General features: G+C 34.0%; 1 protein-coding gene and 1 long non-coding RNA gene across 3 annotated transcripts in view; one reads left to right on the forward strand and one right to left on the reverse strand.

Annotated features, from left to right (window-relative positions):
- The window catches only part of LOC105492574 (sprouty related EVH1 domain containing 1), a 103564-nt gene that overhangs the window by 25249 nt on the left and 54763 nt on the right, over positions 1 to 23552 (reverse strand). For both annotated transcript variants that reach the window (XM_011759812.3, XM_011759809.3), the window contains 2 exons: positions 11051 to 11219; positions 8682 to 8728 (listed from right to left, as the gene is read on the reverse strand). In XM_011759812.3, coding sequence (XP_011758114.1) covers positions 8682 to 8728; positions 11051 to 11204 — 201 coding nt within the window. In that variant the 5' untranslated portion in view covers positions 11205 to 11219. The remainder of the gene's footprint in view (positions 1 to 8681; positions 8729 to 11050; positions 11220 to 23552) is intronic.
- Positions 22558 to 23552, forward strand: part of LOC112428506 (uncharacterized) — a 53701-nt gene continuing 52706 nt past the window's right edge. The window contains exons 1-2 of the long non-coding RNA XR_003020485.2: positions 22558 to 22690; positions 23322 to 23394. This is a non-coding gene — a long non-coding RNA (uncharacterized lncRNA). The remainder of the gene's footprint in view (positions 22691 to 23321; positions 23395 to 23552) is intronic.

Genomic DNA, 23552 nt, shown 5'->3' on the forward strand with positions numbered 1-23552 from the left:
ATGAATACACACTCTGTTACTTAAAGAGTCAATATGCTTTCTTAATATGGCTTGTTCCTACTGGTTTTCATCCTCATTTCTTTGCTTTACAAATATTGATGTACCTGTTTCTTTCCGTTAGCATCTGATGTTTCATACTTCTGATTTTTCTGGTACAAGTCGCTTCCTCTGCCCAACAATGACATGCTTCAAATTTTCCACTAAAAAACTGTTTTATGCTTAACCTCAGCCACAAACTCATTAAAAAGTCTTTGTTGATTCACTCACAAGTTATTCACTCTCTTCTTTGAATTACCTTAAAATTACATGTATCTATCACCGTATATTCTGAGTATTCTTTTATTTACATTCTTCCTATGAACCAGTGCTATATTCTGAATGTTTGTGTCCCCCACAAAATTCATATGTGGAAATCTAATTACCAATGTGATGGTATTAGGAGGTGGGGCTATGATTCAATTAGGAAGGTAGAGCCCTCATGAATGTGATTAGTGTCCTTATAAAAGAGATTCCAGAGTGCTGTCCTGTTCTTTCCACCATGTGAGAATATAGCCAAAAAGTACCACTTATGAACCCGAAAGTGGGCCCTCACCAGGCACAGTCTGTGCCTTGAGAGTGGACTTCCCAGACTCAAGAATGGTGACAAATTACTTTTATTTATAAGCTACCCAGTCATGGGATTTTTCTGTAGCAGCTAGAACGAACTAGGACAACCTGTAAGGAGGGACTCTGCCTAAGTTTTATCCCTGGAGCATAGAACTATATGCCTGGTGCACACTGAGAATTCTATAATCTGTGACATGCGAATATCCAATAATCAGATCACATTGATACCTCAGGAATAAATGTGATATAATAGAAAAAAGTGTATACAGAGAGCTCCTTAAGCAATAATAAATCTAAACACTCTAGCTAGTTAGCTAGACAGGGTCTTGCTCTGTTGCCCAGGGTGGAATGCAGTGGCACGATCACAGCTCACTGAAACCTTGACCTTCCAGGCTCAAATGATCTTCTCACCTTAGCCTCCCGAGTAGCTGGAACTACAGGTGCACTCCACCATACCTGGCTAATTTTTTACTTTTGGTAGAGACAGAGTCTCACTGTGTTGCGAGGGCTGGTCTTGAACTCCTAGGCTCAAGCAATCTTTCCATCTCATCCTCCCAAACTGCTGGGATTACAGGCATGAGCTATCACACCTGGCAAAAAAAAATCTCTGAATAACTGTTATTCAAAGTTCAAGTTATAAAAACAATAAAAATTATTTCCATAATCCTACCCCTGTGGAATAGCCACTATTACTATTTGACATATATCTTCCTAAATTTCCTAATGCATGTATATGTGTTTACATGCTATGTACAATTTGATCCCATTTATATTAGTCTATCCATACAGGGCTCCTTTTCTTCACTTCTTAACATTCCATGGACCTTCCCCATATCAGTATACACGTTACACTTTGCAACTGCTGCAGAGAAGTCCAGTATTGCATATGTCATATATTACTTAGCTAATACTCTATTTATGGGCATTTAGATTTCCAAATTTCTGTTATATGCATTGTAATGTACTTCTTTTTACATATATCTTGGTGTACCTGTATTATTTCTTTAGTATTAGTTCCTATAAATGGAATTGTTGAATAAAGTATATACACATACTCAATTACATTACCAAGCTACCCTTTGGTAAACTTATGTTATCAACTGAAAACCCCTTAATTGTATAAGACAGAGGAACCATTTCCTTACATCTCTGCCCACACTGGGTCTTATCACTTACCTAACTTTTATATTAGGGATGTTCAACCTAAGTATAAATGCGTATAATATAATATAATATACCTACCCTAATAAAAAAATTCAAAATCTGAGCATTATTTTGAGCCACATGTCAGTGCTTAAGAAAATCTGAATTTTGGAGCATTCTGAATTGTGGATTAGGGATACTCAACCTGTAGTAATAACCAAAACATTTTCTTAATTTGGATATGATTAAGCATAAAGTGTTCAGACTTAGACAAACTTCTATTTTTTTTTTTGACTGGGTTATAACCCCTGAAAAGTGACAATTACTATGGAAACATGAAGATAAACAATTACTATGGAAAATTAGGTGGTGGGAAATCCCAAAAATCTTCCACAAGAGTAAAAAGTTAATATATGATAGGCACAAAGACTGTAAAATCACTGGCATGATTTCTAGTTTAAAAAAAAAACATCTATAGCAGTTATATATACTCACATTCGATGCTTTTAGTATTGTATGGTGGCACAGGCTAATGTGTAATGTCTACAAAGTAACCATGCCAATAGTGCACAATGAAAAGCTGTTTTTCTCTCAGTTGCTGGTATAAGAATTATTCTCTTATGGTTGATAAGTGAGTGCCTAACTTTTTATTTTTCAAAGACTTCTATAGCAATTTTGTGTGTAGAGGCAAAAGGATACAGAGTAAAGCAATAAAATAATTCCAGCTGTAGCTCTTGAGCAGAACATAAGGCCAGATGACAGCTAAAGAAAAAACAAAAACAAAGTTGCTTCTCTCCTCCCTTTGCGCCCCATCTTCTAGTGCTAGCTCTCAGAGAGAGAAAATTTAGTGCTGTTTTGCAAACCCTTGTTAATGTATGATTCCCAATAAATAAATCAAATGCAGAAAAAAAGGGATATCACAGTCAACATACTGCTGAAGAACATCATTCTTGTAATTGTAAATCACAAATTACAGGTTTGCAAAATGTGTGGCTGCCTCATATCCTACTAAAGTAAGTTTTATAACAATTATATCATTGGTTTATTAAATGACAGAAGTGGTTTAAAATTTTTCTTTGGTAAAGAGCCCTTATATCTTGGCATTACATGTGTTAAACATGCTACCATAGCAATTCTTTAGGTATTTAAAATTATATGCTCAAATTAGGCTAGCTTAGGAAGCATAGAAAAAAACGAAAAAAATTACTCTAATTCCACAAGCCCAAAAAAACCATTATTAACATTGTGGTGTAGTGTTTCCAGTTTCAATTCATTTTAAATTTGGCCACAACTGTCTCCTATTCTGTTCATTAGATTTCTTTAGTTTGATTCGCTTAAGGGTAAGAACAAACCAACCCTTGAATTTTTAGTTTTCTATTTGTCTATGAGCTTTGACTGGAAACATTAACAGCATATAGCATTTTCTTTAAGCTCCCTGAACACAGCCATCTGTGATGAAAAAATATACAAGGAATATGAAAAATGCAGCAAGACACAATGTCTGGCAATAGTAAAGGAAAACAAGTCCTGTAACCTGGCTTATTCAACAGAAGAACTACCTTTCTAACGAAGAGTTAGTTTGGCTTAATGTAGTATTAGGTTTGCAGAGACTGTTTACTGTCTGTAGATCAACTTTTGAGTTAATAAGGAGTAGTTATACACATCCTGCTAACACATAAATCTTCAACCCTTTAAATGACAAATGTATTTCTAGGATTTTTATCTTAAGGTCACACTCAAAGACACAAATTAAAATGTATGTAAAAGGCTGTGGGAAATATTCGATGATGTGAATGATTAAATTGTAGTATAGCTACATAATGGAATGGCTAAGATCAAAGACTCTGAAGTTAGACTGACACAATGAAAATGGCCAAGAGATTTTAAGCTGACTGCATTTTAGAAGTATGATCCCAATGGTGCTTCTAAAAGGAAGTATGCATTTGTATACAAGATGTCAGAAGAAAGAAAAGCCTAAGCAGAAATATCCAAATATGAACAGTAATTACTTCTGGGTAGGACTGAATGATTCCTAATTTTGTCTTTATAATTTTCAAAATATGCATATATTAGTCTAAGAGTCAATAAAATTTTAAATAACAAAACATTATGCAAAAAGTTATACAGCGAATTTTTTTGCTCTCTTATTGGGTAATAAATAAAATTCAATCTAAGACACATCAGGGCTTTCTGAAAACTGTTAAGGCAGCACTTACTAAAGGATTGTGATAGCTTGCGGTACCATTAAATACTCTGTACTACCTAAATAAAGCCAGTCCACTTAGTTTTCAGATATAGAGCCTTATTAAAATATTACCACCTTTGAAAATCATTACATGAACAATTCATATCCCTTGCCTAAAGCAAAATTAGACAAACATAAATCATAGCCTTCTAATCATTTTGGCTCAGAAATGACATTACTTAATTCTAAAAAAGATTAAGTTAGTCATGTACTTCTCAATGGCCAAACGAGAAAACATGACAATGTTTTACTTCATATCAATCAGATCTCATCTTTCTTCTGCCCCAAAACATATCTAAGATCTTTTCCTCTTTTAACCTTAAGCCTGTTGTGAGGTAAGTTTTGTGGGTTTTGTTCTCAATCCAGTATATCTGAACAATAAGAGCTGTAAATGTTGTAAGTGACAACTCTGTCAGCACTAAAAATGATCTTAAAACAAAGCATAAGCTAGCATTAAACAACAACAACGAAAACCCAGACCAGGCACAGTGACTCATGCCATAATCCCAACACTTTGAGAGACCAAGTGGGTGGATCACTTGAGCCCAGGAGTTTGAGACCAGCCTGGGCAACATGGCAAAACCGTCTCTACCAAATAGATACAAAAATTAGCTGGGAGTGGTGGTACGTGCCTATAGTCCAGCTACTCGGGAGGCTGAGGTGGGAGGACCATGTGAACCCAGGAAACAAAGGCTGCAGTGAGCTGAGATCATGCCACTGCACTCCAGCCTGGGCAACAGAAGAAGATCCTGTCTCAAAACAAACAAAAAACCAAAAGCTCTCATTTGCCTCATTAAAATAGTCAAAGAAAGAAACTAAATGAAAAGAACAGTAATACCTTATTATTGATTAGGTTTTTAAAAATCTTAATTTTTAAGATTTTTCCTCAAAACTTTTCTTGAGTGCCAATTATGTATGTGATTAGCACTATATTACACATCAGGAATAAAAGATGAGCAAGATAGGATTTCAAATTCAAATGATGATCTGTTATAAAACCCTCCAAAGACAGATATGAAATAGAAAGGTAAATTTCTTTCTGTTGACTTATGATAACTGATGAAGACATTAACTGTTGAAAGCAGAAAGTTGTCCAATAACTTATGAAGGAAATGTCTAGTAAAGTTATTGGCACAAAAATAGGTACTCAAATATTTGTTGAATTAATTAATGAACATTCAAAAGACAGAGGATTTCCACTCTGGCATTTAATACCTTCAAAACATTTATTTAAATATAACATTATCATTACTTTTATTGTGTTAAAAAATTAGATAATGCGTTATTCTTTTAAACTATATTGTCTTTGTAAATAATTGCCAATGAAGTAAACCTGATATAAACACTACCTTAAACCATAATCTGTATTCAAAACATTTATTTATGTCAAGCCCATAAGATGAATTATGAAACTTAACATGTATTTTATTCCTAATAAAGTAGCTAGATAAATCATAACACACTGCAACTTCCCATACATTTCAAAAGAAGAATGACGTTCTAAACCTTTGGAACATCATAAATGAAATAAATGGTACTAAAGTAAATTTAAGAGTTTTCTTTTGCAGTTGTAACTCTGAAAAAATTAGCTATCACTCTAATCATCTTAAGAAAAAGTTAAACTTCCCTTTCTGCTTGTGCATTCTTTACCTATAGATGCATTAAAAATTACCACAACACTTAGCAGCTTTAAACACAAACATTTATTATCTCATAGTTTCTGTAAGTCAGAAATGTGGGACCAATTTAGCTGGGTGATTCTGGCTCATAGTCCCCATGACGTTCTAGTCAAGAGACTGGCAGTGGCTGTAATTATCTGAAGGCTTGTTTGTGGCTGAAGGAATTGCTTTCAGGATGATTCGCTTCACGTGGTTGTTGCTAAAAGGCTCCAGTTCCTTGCTGGTTGTTGGCAGATGACCTCAATTCCTCACATGGATCTCTTCATACATTTCCTTCAGTGTCCTCATGCATAGTAGCTTGCTTCTCCCAGAGTGATACAAGACAGAAAGCAAGATGGAAGCCAGAAATTTTCTTATCATCTGCCCTCAGAAGTCACACTTCATTTTCAACACATTCCGTTTGGTAGAAGTGAGTCCCTAGGAACAGCCTATACTCAGGAAGAGGGGAATTAGACTCCAGTGAAGAAAGGAGTATAAAATGTTTCCATATTTTAAAACGACCATAATTCACTTCTCTTTGAACACCAATTATTTATATTTTTCTCATATTCAAAATACATTCTACCCTCCCATGACTCCCTACAAGTCTCATCTTTTTATAGCAACATCTTCAAAGCTAGGATGCCATCTTCTAAACAGGTGCAGGTACAGATGAAACTCCCTGGGTATATGTAGTTCCTTAAATGCTGCTCCTTGAATATATATCGCTTCTCTCAATCTGATGATCTGGAACTAAAGATACAAATTATCTGCCCAACACATACCCAAAAGACAATGGTAGGACAGGCAGAGGATAACTGCCATGTGACCTTCTTGTTCAAAAGTGGAAAAAATGAGAGGAACAACATAGTTATTGGTGCACGTAATTCTGAAATCAAGGTGGCAACGTTGGAAGTTCCTAGAGTGGAACTTAGGACCTGGGAATAATTTTTCATAACTCTTGGCTCTGGCCTTTGAGATCTTGGTTCTAATTTCTAATTTTCTTCTATTTTCATTGAAGGGTGGACCAAGTTTGCATCTGTATAGTTTTCAACTTGCTTCCTGCAAGTAGAATTTTGGGGATTCAAAGGGCCCCTCTTCAATCAAAGGTGGTATTTCTGCCAATATAATGCGTCAAAAAACTTTGTGAATCTTATAGAGGTCCACTCCATTAGATAAAAAGCACACTCATAAATGAGAAAAACTCTTCTCAACCTTGAACTTCTGCTATGTGACATACATTTACACTTCTTATAGGACCTATTACTTTAATTGAAAGATTCTCTGAGGTTCATCTTAAATCCTCCTGAGGTCTTAACAAAGGAATTTACACTCACATCCTTAGACAATGCTTTTCTGAGAAGGCCCTGGATTTGATCTTTGCTTAGAAGCCATTTCTTAATCTTAGCTGTTTGACATATTGAGAAACTGAGAATTTTCAAAACCAGCGAAGTCCTGGGTTCTTGTTTAGGAGTCCTTCCTTAGCTTACTTCTCTCATTTACTGTTTATCATAAGCAGTAAGAAGAAATCAGACAAAAAGCTTCAACTTTTTGCTTGAAAACTCCTTAGCTTAACCACCCAGTACATTGGGTATATTTTCTGTTTCCCACATTACTGCCAGGTGACATCGTTGCTAAGCTTTCAGACACTAAACAAACATTCCCTTTCTTCCATTTTCCAATATGATTTTCTTCATTTTCATTTAAACCCTCACTGACGCTCTATCCAAAGACCTTTAAGCTTCCAGTAACAGTCTCTTCGGAACTTTATTAAACCTCGCCTCAAAGACCTTCCAGCTTTTATTTACTGTCTGAGTCCTGAGTCCAAAGTCATTCCCATGTTTTAGTATTTGTTGCAGCAGCACTTCATTTTCAGGTCTCCAGAATCTGTATCAGTCAAAAATCATTCCCAAATTTAGTGGCTTAAAATAACAAACATTTATTATTTCACAGTTCCTGTTGACCAGGAATTCAAGAGCAGCTTAAATAGATGGTTTTGGTTCAGGGTCCCTCATAAGGTTGCAGTGAAAACATGGCACAACTGGTCATCTTAAGGCTTGCTTGGAGCTGAATAACCGGCTTCCAAGGTGGCTCACTAATATGGCTGTTGTCTGAAGGCTTCAGTTCCTCACCACATGAACAACTACATAGTGTTGCTTGAATGTCCTTATAATATGGCAGTTAGGCATCCTCCATAATGTGGGTGACCTCAAGCAATTAGTTGAAAGGCATAAGACAAAAGATTGAGGTCCTCTGAAGAGAACAGAATTCAGCCTTCTCATGACTGCAACACCAACTTGTGCCAATTTCCAGCATGCCTGCCCATTCTGCCAACCCAGCCCACAATCTTATGAACCACTTCCTTTAAAAAAAAAAAAAAAAGAAAGAAAGAAACTTTACTTTCTATATAAAGATTGGTATCTCTTATCTGAAATGCTTGGAACCAGAACTGTTTCAAATTTCAGAATATTTGTATGTGCATAGTAAGACATCTTAAGGATAGCACCCAACTTTACAGATGAAATTTATTTATGTTTATACACCTTATAACACACAGGCTGAAGGTAATTTTATACATGATTTAAAATAATTTCAGGCATGAAACAAAATTCTGACTGCATTTTTAGTGTGATTCATTACATGACGTCAAGTGTAAATTTTTTCTACTTGAGGTGTCAAGTCCATACTCAAAAAGTTTTGGATTTTGGGGCTGGGCACAGTGGCTCAGGCCTATAATTCCAGCATTGTGGGGAGGTGGGTGGATTGCTTCAGCCCAGGAGTTCGAGACCAGCCTGAGCAACAATGCAAGACCTTGTCTCAAAAAGAAAAAAGTTTCAGATTTTGGAACATTCAGATTTTAAATTTTCAGATGAGGGATGCTCAACCTGTATTGGTTATTTTTTTCTGGAGAAATTTGACAAATACAGTGTCTTAGAAATATTCTTAGCAATTGATAAGTTTATTTAATAAGGCTAGTGATTTCTTCCACATCCTTTATGTTTACAAATTCCTTCCAAGCCGTTACTTACTTGTAAGTCATCTGCCCCTTCAGCTTCATTTTTTGATTCGGGGCATCCTAAGAAAATAGATAAGGTTAATTAAGCATAGAATTTTTGTCTTAGAGTCCAGTATTAATGACTAATTGATTATGTCATTATAATACTTTAAAAGACTAATCAGAGATCTTTCTGGATTGCCTGGCAATTAAGATACTGGCCACTTATATTTGCCCGTTAGAATAATGGAGAATAATGTAATTATTTCCTTATTCCATAGGAAAATTTCCAGTTGCTTAACTAACGAGATGTTTTCTCTGAAAGTATACTATCTCTAGCACCCCCTGCCCCTAGTTTCTCCCAAATACTGCCAATTACTAGGCAGATTATAATTACACTGCTCTGGTGATGCTAAGATGCGATTTATTCAATTTTTCTAAATGCTTTGACCCAGGAAACAGTATTTAGTACCCAAAGTCAGGATTTTAGTTGCTTTAGCTCAGATGGAAAACAAATGAGTTTTAATCCACTATTGATAGTTAAAGGCCAACTGTTGTTACTGACTTTTGTGCATCAATGTCTCTGTACAGATTTTCATGCTGTTAAGGGTACCTTTAGTTTCAATAAATTAATAAGGAAGGATGTGTCCTAGCATTCTTAGTTCATGCTACCCTTGAGAGGCACAGCTTAGCATGGAGTAGGCATGAGATAAGGAGAAATGTGCCCTTTTGAAAGAGCAGCATATTTTATCTTTTTGTCACAGAAGGTCAAGTAAAAGCAATTTGAGATTGTTGAAAGTCTATATAACAGCTGATGATAATGCTAGCTAATGTTTTTCAATGTTCAAAAATAACAAGGCAGACTAAGTACTATAGTCTATTCTACCTGGGAGTTTGTAAGCTACTCCTTGTAAATCATTTTTTAAAACATTAAACCCAATCTATTTGATCCTAGTGAAAGAAGTATACTGTTATGGTACATGAGCATAAGCTTAAAAATAATTCAAAACTTTAAATCATATAAATTCCAGCAGCCATGGATAATATTTTTCTCTTTAAAGCACTGGTTCTTCAAACCTTGCTAAAGGTTAGAATCAATTGAGGAATTGTCAAAAAATACACTGATGCCAGAGTATGGCGTCAAACCAAAATATATCAGAATCTCTGTGGAATGAGGCACAGGGCATCATGTATTTTTTTTTTAAGTTTCTTATTTTTTTTCTTCAAATTCAAATTACTTGACTAGAGAACAATTCCTCACTATATTTGAACTTACTTGGAGTTTGTGAAAAATAATGGGTGACTCGACTCCATTCCCCAGATAGATTCAATTGGTCTGGAGTGGAGACTAAGTCATTTTAAGCTTCAAAAGCTTCCCAGGTGATTGTAATGTGTAGCCAAGGTTAAGAACACTGATCTAGGGAGAATTTATGGGGTCTTACAATAAATACAAAATGGGTACTATTACTTCATAGTAATTTTTTCTGGATCAGAATAAAAATTACTCATTTACCAAATTCCAATCTTTTAAAGTAGCTAAATAAATTACTTAACTACAGTTTCATGCACTATCAAAACAGATTTGTACAACATATTTCCATGTTCTTGCCTGTGACTGGTCTCATAGTTTGTTTTCAGATTTTCTTATTAAAATGACATCTTCAAAATACACAAATCACAATGTAGTCTAGCACACTTTCAGTTACTTCATACAGAAAGTTAAATTGAAATAATTTTCCTTCCTAATTAGAAAAAAAAATCAAGTCTTAGATATTTCTACCTTTATGGGAAGAAATGGGTTTTAATGTGATTTTTAAGTAAGCATAAGTCAGTCTTAAATAAAAAAACATTATTCTTCCCTTCAAAACCTATATGCTTTTGAGTTAACATTTTAATAGACTGAAAAGATAACAAAGGAATAGATGAGGTTTGGAAGTCTGCCAATCCTCAATAATGAAATCAATAAAGTAAAGACTTTTGTCGTGGAATAACTACAGTCTACATACATTTGAATATTACAAGTTCTATATAATTACCCAAAAAAAGGATGTGACTGGTGTCATACATACACAAGTAGAATACCAACTGGGATTCTCACAGCTGTACATTTCTAGTCCCCCTTCCTTCAAGCTTTTATTTTAAAACATTTGAATTATCTGAAGTCAGCTGTTGATGGACTATTCAAGATAGTACATGCAATTGACATAGACTATGATGTGACAAATACAAATCAGGTTAAGGAGTCTATTATTTTCTCTTCATCTATTGTGAGGTTTCAAAGCCGGGTCACATATCACAAAAGCTGACATGGTCAAAGTGTGAAAACTACTTTTGGTCAACTTTAAGAAAGATAACCTCTACTATATATAACTGATAAATAAGAAAATAGTCAAGAATACTTACCTTGAGAAATATCCTCTATAGCTCTTCGGATACCTCTATCAAAAGCCCTAGCATCAGCAGGACTTTGAAACGTAAGACCAAACTTCTTGTCATCAATCTTCCAGTGGTGAAATGTTGGAGTGACCTTATTATAAATGAGGTCTTTTTTAAGCATACATTCCAAAACCACCTGACAAAAGCCAAATACCAAAAATTAATATACATGTATCAAATGCATCTAATGTAGCTCATAAATACAAACTGAGGTGATAAAAAGCTATTACTTTTTAATGAATAATTTCTAATATTTTAAATAAAGTCTTCACAAAGTCACTCACTAAAGAGATTAAGATGGAATAAAAAATGCACATTATAAACAGGATGCTTATTACACTCCCATTTTAAAGAATACACACATATATACACTCCCATTGCACACAAAATTTCTGGAGGAATATATCAGGAATTCCAGGAAAGAGGCAGGGGGTTGGTAGTAATAGAAATTTAATTTTTTAAAGTCATTTTTGGCTGGGGGCAGTGGCTCACACCTGTAATCCCAGCACTTTGGGAGGCCGAGGCGGGCGGATCACTTGAGATCAGGAATTTGAGACCAGCGTGGCCAACATGGTGAAACGCCATCTCTGCTAAGAATATAAAAAATTAGCTGGGCGTGGTGGTACATGCCTGTAATCCCAGCTACTCAGGAGGCTGAGGCAGAAGAATCGTCTGAGCCCAGGAGGCGGAGGTTGCAGTGAGTTGAGATCAGGTCACTGCACTCCAACCTGGGCAACACAGTGAGACTTTGTCTCAAAAACAAAACAAAATAAAATAAAATAAAATAAAATAAAATAAAGTCATTTTCCTAAATGTCTTAAAAGATGTATTTATATTTTGTGTAAGAATTTAACGGTCACGGCAGTAAAACAAATACTCTTTGCCACTTTCTCAAAATATGTATTTAAGTGAGTTACCTAACTTTTTAAAGCCTTAGTTTACCATCTCTAAAATAGAAATTGCAGTATTAAAATATCCCAGAGCTTAGAGTGGAATGACCGAATGTGCATTCATGTAAAGAGCTTCATGCAATGTATGAAGCAATACACCTTTGGTTTTTAAATTTTTTATTTTGAAAGTATTTCAGATTTGTAGAAATACCTGTAACAAGAATAACACAGAAAATTCCTGTTTGCCCTTTATCCAGACCTATCACATTACTTTTTAACATTCTCTATGCATATGTCCATGTATAAACATTTATTATGAATTCTTTCAAAGGAGTTACAAATATTACGTTCTACTGATCTTTAAAACACACTTGAGTGTATTTCCTAAGTGCAATACTGTTCTCTTATGTAATCACAGTATGGTGATCTCATTCAGGAAATTTAAAATCAACACAGAACTTTAATCTATAGACCATGTTCCACAGACCATGTTTCACTTTTGCCTACTATACTAATAATGTCTTTTATAGCATTTTAAAAATCTTTCCAGTGTAGGATCCATTCCAGGACAGTTATAAGGTCTCTTCAATCTTTCGTTCCTGGGCTTTTGTCTTTCATCATATTCACAATATGCTTAATGTTAGTTGTCACTATTACTATATAAAACAGAAGTGGATCTATCAGTGATCTTTGCAATTAATCTAATTAATAAAAAGACTAGAACTACACACCTTAATTATTTTAAGAATCCCCTATAAGAAAATAGGAGGAAATAATTAAAAATAATTCAAATGAAACCCATAGTAGCACATGACACATAATAAATGCTCAGTTGGTATTTGGTGAAAGATTATCTTTCCACTACCTCCACTCTTTTCCAATCACCATTATCACTTGCACATCTCTTCCATGCACTGCTGATGATCCCCTCATATATTACTAGTAGTAGTGAATTACTAGTAGTAATTACACTACTCTGCAGGTAGAGTAATAATTTTTCTTAAAATAAAAATAGCAACTTTACTGGACCACTTCCTAGTTTCAATGTCTTTTCAATGCGTTCAAGACTAAAATTCCTACTATGACCTACTAGGCCCTGCATGAGCTGATCTTTGTCTATTTGCCAAATCCTTAAGCTACAGTCGCAGACAAACATTAGGTACTAAACCAATACTTCTCCTCAGAAAAACTTTCAGGCTTTATGCACTTCCCTAGGAACTCATTCATAGATCATAGACTAGGAATCTCTAATTTATGCTTTTGGAGGGGAGGTCTGCTAGAGTCTGCTTATACTGGCTCCCAAGAGCCAGATATTAAATTTTCAGGAATTTTGGAAGCCATTGTTAAAAAGCTAGAATATATAACTCTACAATGAAATAAATTACATTAAAAATAAAATAATAAATACACAAAACTCATCAGTTCCAAATTATTTTACTCTATTTTCACAATTACCTATGTTCTTGAGGTAGTTTATGTCTGTCGTATCTGTATGGTAGAAATACTATGTAATGCCACACTTCCCAACGCCATATGCAATGATGGCATGCTGACTGAAAGCAGCCATGGTGGAGGTATGTAAATGCTATAAATCATTGACTTGTGTCCCCTCCTGAAAGCTGACTGCTAAACCTTTTATCAGCATACCACCAAATATAATAATTCTTGGTAGTAACTTTTATTAATTCAGAAATAACCAAAAATGTGACTAAGGTTCAGTCCTGCCCGTTTATAGGCAATGCAGTGAAATTCTCTCAAGAGTTTTGCTTCCTATACTTTGACGACTCTACATGTATTAGAAAAGAATTAACAACCAGGCACAGTGGCTCATGCCTGTAATTCCAGCCATTTGGAAGGCTGAGACAGGTAGATCGACTGAGGTCAGGAGTCTGAGACCATCCTGACCAATACAGTGAAACCTATCTCTACTAAAATACAAAAATTAGCCGGGTATGGTGGTGAGTGCCTGTAATCTCAGCTACTTAAGAGGCTGAGCCAGGAGAATCACTTCAACCTGGGAGCCAGAGGTTGCAGCAAGCCGAGATTGTGTCACTGCAATCCAGCCTAGGCAGCAAGAGTGAAACTCCATCTCAAAACAAGAAAGGAATGTACATATATCCAGAACTTTTATGAGTCAGCACTTTGCTAAAGCTTTTTACAGATTTACTATTAAATATTTGTTACAACCATTTTGCAACAACAACAACAATTCAGGATTAAGCTCTAGAATTCAAGGGGAAGTAAATGTTAGTGTCAGAAATTACTGCAACATTTTTACTATATCCATAAACAGTGGGAAAAGCAGTATTTTGTAAAACAATGCTAAATTGGAATTGTTAAAAAGGGGAGGACATAAGAACACTTTGATTCTAGTTTTTAATATATAATACCACTAAATTAATTTTTAATACATGAAAATATTACTGAATTAGCCCCCTCTTCTATTTTCCAAAATTAATATTTCAACTATTAACTCTCAGATAAATAAAATTTCAACGTGATCTACCCTAATCTCGTCTTCAAAAGGCATCTATTGTTTAGAGCGTCCCAAAACTCAAAGAAAAAGTAGTTTTAAAAATAAGTTTAAGCACTATTCACAATAGCAAAGACATGGAATCAACCTAGGTGTCCATCAACGGTGGATTAAATAAAGAAAATGTGATACATATATACTTATAAAACATATACCATGGGATACTAAACAGCCATAAAGAAGAATGAAATCATGTCCTTTGCAGCAACATGGATATAGCTGGAGGCCATTATCCTCAGCAAATTAATGTAGGAACAGAAAGCGAAACACCACATGTTCTTTCTTATAAGTGGGAGCTAACAATGGATACTCAGACACACAAAGATGGCAATAATAGGCACTGGGGAAAGAGAAGGAGGGAGGTAAGAGTTGAAAACCTATTGAGTACAAGGGTGTCAAAACCCATCATTCCCCAAACCTCAGCATTATCCAATATACCCAGGTAACAAAATCTGCACATGTATCCCTTGAATCTAAAAGATGAAATTATAAATAAATCAATGAAAATGAGCTTTAAAATGCACTGAGGAAATGAAGAGGCTAATGAACTAGCTCTTTGACTCAGATAAATGCCTATGCAGAAATGTGTTCCACCGAAAAGTCATGAAAATACCGAGTTTAAATATCGTACCAACCAGTACAAAAACATACTAATTATAAACTAGATCTCAACATGTTTACTTCTATCTATAAAATATGAGAAAATACTGTTGGTATTATATATTTAATGTAGCAAAAAACTGATTATCCTTTAGGTAAAAACTTCTATGGCAGTTGCTAAAATGAATTTTGGAACAGGCAGTGGAACAGAAAAAAGGTAATCTGTTGGCACAATCGCCCAACATCTTTGTAGATATTTTTTAGGATATGCCTCCTAGAAGAGTCTATCACTCATTTACATAATTCTCACAGGTTCCCTATGCAATGTACAATATTTTCTTATTTATCTAAGTGACATAATATATTAGAAAGTTGTTTTGCTTTTAAGTAGCATTTTTAAAAACGTACTTTAATCACACTAAAGACAATGTATAGTACACCTTGATTAAGTAACACAGATGGATACCAACTATCTACTTCAAACTTAAAAAAAAAATCAATGGGGTTCAAAGTTGTTAAAAAAAAAAAAAAAAGAAAGAAAGAAAAAGAAAGCAAAGAAAAAGAATGCCTCAGAAGATGTTTACTCATCATCTGATCAGAACTAAACCTACATTCCTGAAAAGCAAAAATAATTTTAAGGGATAGAGGATTCTTAAAATTACTGAAATCTACTGCCTATTTTCACTGTCCCTTCTCAACTATATCAGAACACTAAGTTCTGACGTTAGCCCAATGTAGTTTTCACTGTATTAATTCTGTATCTTAAAAGATAACAGTAATATTAGTAACAACAGTCATACAGGAAGCAGAGTTCAATGCTGAATTACCATATTTGAGATGGGCATAATTAGCAAACTGTAGAAAATAGCAATTACATCTTTGACAAGAGATTAAAAACAACCAATCCCATATTACCAAGTGAATTATTTACTTTGTAGGAGAAATGAGGTAAAGGGATACATTATTTCTGGCCAATAGGAAGTTAGGCTAATCACCAATGGCAATTAATGTCTTGTCTTCTTTGTAAGACAAGACATGGTGCAAAAGGAAATAAATAATTCTAAGTCTTGTTAAGACTATCCTAAAGGCCATTGCCAGAAGCTATTGAAAACATAATCTTAAAAATATTCAGTGTATTGGAACACATACCTAATTCTAATTAAAAGCTGAACAAACTTCTTGCTAGTATTAATTAGCTGTAGGTGTGAATTTCATCAGGCCCCACTATATTAATGAAAGACATTCATAAAATAGATAGTAAAGATAAATTTAAAAGCCAACCAGTAAGTGGCCTCACTCTCTTCTTTACTCAAAAGATACTTCATATTAATAAACTGGAAAGACATCAGAAGTGTAGACAGCTACTGTAAAGTAAATATTAAATGTAGGACTCAATCAACAGTAACTATAAAGAATAGGTTGCTAAAATAATGTGACAAGAATAACCCTTCACTGATCCATTAAAAATGCGGCTGGTTGACAAAGAACAAATTAGAGTAATGTTTTAGTATTAGTACTAGAACTTTTTGAACTTTTGATCACCTATAAATGCACTGGGATTAGAAATACAGACATTTACCAAAAAAAAAAAATATATATATATATATATACACACACACACACACACACACACATATAAAATGAAAAATTTTAAACTAGAAAAAGCTGCAACAAATTCAATAGCACTTAAATGTTTATACTGACTGCATGAAGAAAAATTCAGACTTTTACATACAAACAGATCTTGCCAGGTTGGAGTACAATATAATTGCTGCAGATAGACTGGCTGGAGCCAGCTCTAGGAAAGCGACTATAATAATAAAGGAGGAAAATACAATATGTAGGTGTTTTTGGTAGCACAACTTTGCATTCCAACGCAGATCTAAACAAATCTAATTTGCTTAAGACATACAAGTCTAAATTCTTTACTAGCAAGGTAAATATTTTTGGAACCACAGGTATTTTAAGAAGATCTTTCAATCCAGTGGTAGCGAAAAGAACAACTTATAAAATCTATTTTTATTTTTTATTCTTTTGTCTGTTCACATTAAACAGACATTATTTATGAAAATACAGATAAACAGGTGAACTCTGGACTTCAAGAAAACTGAAAATACTGTTGATATAAATTTATTAAAATCTGATACAGATGAAGGGAGAGGGAAGACAAATGGTTTCCTTATACTACACCAGGTTAAGGGACAGCGGAAGAAGAAAGGTGTTTAACAAAAATGGATTTTTATATGAGTGAAAAGTGTTCAAAATAATGATTAAGCTATGAAAAATAGAATAGGGCAGGAGCATGACACATTCACTTCCCAAGGAAGAAGAAAACTGTTACTATTGTGTAAGAGGAATTCAGTATAGTAATTAGTTAAGCTTGTAGGCTTTGTAGCCAAGACCTGCTGGGTCCCATCCAGTCTCTACCATTCACCACCCAGCTGACTTTTAAGAATTAGATGAGCTAATACATAAAGTATTCAAAATGCTGCCCAACACACAGTAAATCTTCAATACACCTTAGTAGTGATGGTGATGTTGGTAACTAGGTGATGCCACTACCCCACAATAGGTTACTTGCTATGTGAGGATGGGAAATCATTTATGAAGTGATGATTTTTGAGTATGGAGACAGAGGTGTTTGAGTGACAGATACAAGTAGTAAGCACTTCAAAGAATTTATGTGAATAAATTCTGACGAGTTTAAGTTAATGGATTCTAAAGGCTGTAAAAATGCTTCAATCTCCAACCCTTTTCCTTCATCTGAAATAAGTTCCAGGGTAAGAATTTACAGAGGGAAAAAAAGGGGGAGAAACTGCGGTTACTAAATAACTACAACTTCTGAAGACTTATTCCAAGTTATTCTGGGAAATATAGAGCAAACCTCCCATCGTAAAATAACTGTGTTGCTCGCTAGAAGCATTTAAAATAGACCAAGCCAAAAATGGGTGTACGTGCATTTTTGTTTCACTAATAACAATTAATAATTTGGAAGAAGAGAGTACAATTAAATATATACTTTCAAATTACTAAGTACTATATTATAGTTGCTACCTTACAAGTAGATAATTACATGTTCACAAATAGTGTTATCTAAGAAGTAGGACCCTTGGTAACCAGACATAAAAATTTTTACTAGTAACTTTCTGAAATACCTTTGAATCCAATGAAAAATAATTTCATTTTTAAAATAATAATTCCAAATTCAAATTAAATTACTTGATAACCAAAGTCAATAACTGATCTCTCAAATAGTTGCCTCTTATTATGAACTTTAATTTTCTGAATGATATAAAAACTTGTACCCTTCAAGAAATACATTATGACATTCTATATAGAATTATCTTATCAAATACATGTTTTTACAATTGTCTATTAATATAACTTTGTGCTTAACACTGTGTTCTGAGCTGAGTGGGACTTTAGAAATTGAAAAAAAAAATAGTAACAGAAGCAGCAATGGCAGTGATTCTCATACAATAGCAGTTCAGTTACCTTCAGCGACCACAAAAGGAAGGGAAGGAGGGAGAAAAAAAGGAATACAGGAGGAAAGAAGGAAAGAAAATGGTATCATATTTTCATAATTATGGCACATTATTTTAACACATTATTTTTAATGACTAAATAGTTCATACAAAAAACCAGCAAGTTACAAAAGAGATCAAATATTCGACAGTCAGCCATACATACGTATTTTATTTTCACTCAAAAGGATAGTAATTGGAACACCAGTATCTACAGTTTCCATACTCCAGTAAACCCACACTCCTACATAGTTCCTACTGAAATGAGGCGAGAAAGTATACACATATGTGTGCAAATAATAAAAATTAGAACAAACAACCAATAGAGGAATAAAATTTAACTGGAGCCTCACATGACTACAAGGATATGAAAAAGTGTGCTGCTGGAATTAAACTTGACATCATAATATTGGGAAAAGCTGGTGGATGCCAAGAGTAATAAGCAAAATGGACTCTTAGGCTAAAAGGTAATATGAATAAAGTTCAATTAGTAGAAATATAATCCATATATTTTTATTAACCAAGAATAAAAGAACACAAGAAAAACTTGACAAATATATAATCACAGTAAGACACCTGAATATATGTCTCAATAATTGATAGACGAAATAGACACAAAATTAGTAAAGATAAAGCAGATTTGAATACCACCATTAAAATGTCTGACCTATGGGACACACACAGAAACCTGTATGAATTACCTGAAAAATATATTCTTCTAAAATATGTGGAAGACTTAGGTAAATTAATCATTTACCCACAATATAACATATATCTTGACAAATGTAATTGTTATCGCATAGCCTATAATCTCTAAACACAATGCAATACAATTTTAATTTACAATACCTGTTCTTTTGAAAGAAATTATACCTGTTTCTAAATGACAAGTGAATCAAATATATCAGCATGAGAATTAGAAAACCCTTAGAACTAAAAGATAATGAAATTAACTCCATATAAAAATTTGTGTAGTGCAACAATCCAAAACAAGAAGCCAAAAAGGAAATTTGCAGTTTAAAAAGCTTAGAGTGAAAATAAAAATCTGAAAACAAAATGAACTCAATGTCCAATTTAAAATGTTAAAAATGAATATAATAAACCCCAAAAAGTATTAAGAATTTAAAGAGTATGAATTCATTAAAAAAATTCTACAGAAAGGAAGAACTAAACCCCATTTGCTTGCTTGTTTAGAATATAGATAATATGAATTCCTGTTTTAGTCAATGAATTATAATCATTTATCCTAATTTAATTGGATAAAGGGAACTCCTTCAGGCTGACTTGTGTCCTTTTCAACAAGATTTCATCCTTTGAGTACAACTTTACTTTCTGGCACAAGATGTTACATGATATTGTGGGTAAGGATGAATAATATGAATCTAATCACAGGAAACACTAGAAAAATCTAAATTGAGAAACATTCTATAAAGTAACTGCCCAGTATTCTTTAAATATGTCTATGTCATTAAAGACTGAGGAACTGCTCCATTTTACAGAAGACTGAAGAGCTATGGCAGTTAAATGCAACATAATCTTATACTGAAGAAACAAAATTGTCAGAAGAACATTACACAGACAGTTGTAAAAACTGGAATAGGGACTGTAGATTAAAGTAATGTATTTATGTTAATTTCCTAAATATGAAAAATATACTATAATTTTGTAAGAGACTATTCTTGTCCTTAGGAAAAATACGCTAACAATTAGGGTAAAAAGCAGGCTGTAATGCAACTTACATCACATAGTTCAGAAAAAAAAGTGTTTTTTGTGTGTGTGTGTGGGTGTGGGTGTGTGTGTGTTGGGAGAGGGGAAAAATGATACATTCAATGTGGCAAATGTTAAAAACTGGTGAATTTAGGTAAAAGGTATACAAAAGGTCTTGAGAGTATCCTTGCCAACAGTTGATTAGTTGCAAAGACCAGTGAAATGGACAAGAAAAAAAGAAAAAGTACAAATAAACTATGTTAGGAAGAAAAAGAAGGATAAAACTAAAGATGTAAAAATTAATAAAGAATACAATATAAAGCTTTACGACCCTGAATACAAAAACTTATGTGAAACAAGCCAATTTCCTAAAAATCTATAACTTACCAAACTAACTGAAAAATAAAACAGAAAACCATTAGAGACCTGTAACTATTAACAAAAGTGAACGATTAGAAAGCAAGGAAGCCATGGGATGAGGGAATGTGAGGTGAGATACACTGGGACTCCACCAGCACCTCTTGGAAATATGGCAAGGACTAGAGGTCAAAAAACAAGAATGTCACCACCTTTTATAGGGAATTATACAAATAATCAAATGAAAAGATGATCATCAGCCATCAGAAAAATGCAATTAAAACCACAGTAAGTTATTATCATCACTACATATCTCTCAGAATGAGTAAAACAAAAAATAGTGGCTACTTGAAATGCCGGTGAGGATGCTTAGGAAATGGATTGCTCATAAACTGGTGGTGGCAATGTGGCATGATAAGCCCACTCTAGAAAAAAGTTTGGCAGTTTCTTAACAAAACTAAATATGCAACTACCATACAACCCAGCAACTGCATACCTGATCATTTATCCCAGAGAAATAAAGCTTACATTCACAGAAAAAAAACATGTATGTGAATGTTCACAGCAACCTTATATTTAGCCCCAAATTGGAAACCGCCAAGACATCCTTCAATAAGTCATATAAATATATATCACAGACTACTACTCAACAATAAAGGGAACAAACTCTGGAGATACTCAATAACCTGGATGAACCCTCAGAGAATGATCATGAAAGAAAAAAGGTCAATCCTGAAAGGTTACATACTTATGATTACACTTGTATAACATTTTTTGAAAGACAAAATTACAGAAATAATTGAGAGAACAGAACAGTGGTTGCATGGCAAAAAGGAAATGGATGTGGTGATAAAATCAACAGAAAGAAGGGATTCTTGTGGTTGTTAAACTGTTCTGCATCTTGTCTGTGATAGTGAAAGCGTGATAAAACTGTACAGACTTAAATACACACAAAAGTGAATACAAGTAACTGAGGAAATCTGAATATGATATATTGTATCAACAGAAATATCATCCTTGTGATATGACAATACAGTTTGGCAAAATGTTGCCACTGGGAAAACAGGGTAGAGTGTACATAGCATTTCTTTTTATTATTTCTTACAACAGCAATTAATAATCTACACTTATATCAACAAAAACTTCAATTTAAAAAGTCTGTGAGACATTTGCAAAACCAGATTTCATAAAAATTAGCACCAAATTCTAGTCCGGGGAGGCGGAGAATGTAAGAACACTTCCTTATCATGATAAAGGACATCTCAAGACAACAGCTGACATCATACTTATCTGTGCAACATCAGAAATTCCTTTAAATTCACAAAGAAAATAAAGAGATATTATCGCACCAATATTGTCTAACATTATTCTAAAAGCTGCATGAAGAGCTTCAAAAGATACCAAAAATGATTTTTAAAATATATCATTTACAATAGCCCCCTGCCACATTTTTATATCCCTAAGAAAAAACTTAAGTGAATGTACCTACATATGAAAAAACATAAACTGTCTAGAGTTCTGAAAGAATAAGCAAAAATACACCCCTCCCCACAAAAGTTAAAGAAGTCTAATGAGAAAAACTAGCACTAGCAGATAATCAACTTCATATCAAAGTTACAATAATTTAGAGAGGGTACATGCACATCATAGAATACTACTCAACTGACAATCAACAGAAACAGTAGAATGGAATAGGAAGTACTCTGGACTGAAGGGTTTGTGCTCCCCTCAAATTCATATGTTAAAGTCCTAATATCCACGGTGACCACATTTGGAAATAGAGCCTGTGAGGAAATGATAAAGGTTAAATGAGGTCATAAAGGTGGGGCCCTAATCTGATGGGGCTAGTGCTTTTATAAGAGGAAGAAACACCAGAGCTCTTTCCGTAGACCATGTGAGGACACCCTGAGAAAGCGACAGTCTGAAAGCCAAGAAGACAGCCCACACCAGAAACAGAAAATTGGCCAATACCTTGGACTTCCCACCTTCCATAACTGTGAGAAAATAAATTCTGTTGTTTAAGCCATTTCGTCTACGTTATTTTGTTATGGCAGCCCAAGGAAACTAACACAGGAAGTCAAGCACATAGAAGGCACTCAGTGGTTGATTAAACAAAGGAATACAACAGTCAACCACTCAATGAAAAGCAGGACACATTCAAATTATAATTTAGAATGTAATAAAACAAAAGTAATGCAGAAACATTTGGAAAGCTAATAAGTATGGTCAATAATTTGAGGTCAGAGTTTGGGCTTTAATTTAGCTATGATGGAGGCTATTACAGTTTAATGGCAATTGGAAGGTAATGGAAAGGATGTGAAATAAATTATGAAATATACCACAATCACGTATAAAAGAGAACGATGAAGCCAAGATAATATTGATGAGGCTGACAGACCAAATCAACCAGTGAAAAGCAATAACTAAAGAATGGAATGATGGTAGTTTAAAATAAATTGTAAAGAGGAAATATTTCAGATGCCAAATGCAGGGTTTGAAAGAAGAAAGAGGAAATGTAGTAATAAAGAGTACGCTGAAGAAAGGTGAAAGTGTTAAGCTAAATGAGAAAATAAAGGTAACCAGGAAGGTATAATGATTTGGGACATTTTCTAAATCTTGATTTTCAGGAACCAGTTCCCACAAGGCTCCAGGGAAAGAGAACAGAAATGCTAATAGGCAGACTTTTTCCCCCTCTTCAAGGTATGCTAGCAATATTAAATAATTAACTGTTGCAAAACAACCATTGGGGAAAACTACAAAATTCATGGCTGCACAGAAAGTAATTAATGCATAATTTATTACCTTTTCAATGGGTTAATAATGAAATGAACAGGATTCTAGACTGGTTATTATTACCA

The sequence above is a fragment of the Macaca nemestrina genome, chromosome 7 (assembly GCF_043159975.1).
Source record: "Macaca nemestrina isolate mMacNem1 chromosome 7, mMacNem.hap1, whole genome shotgun sequence".
Taxonomy (NCBI): Eukaryota; Metazoa; Chordata; class Mammalia; order Primates; family Cercopithecidae; genus Macaca; species Macaca nemestrina.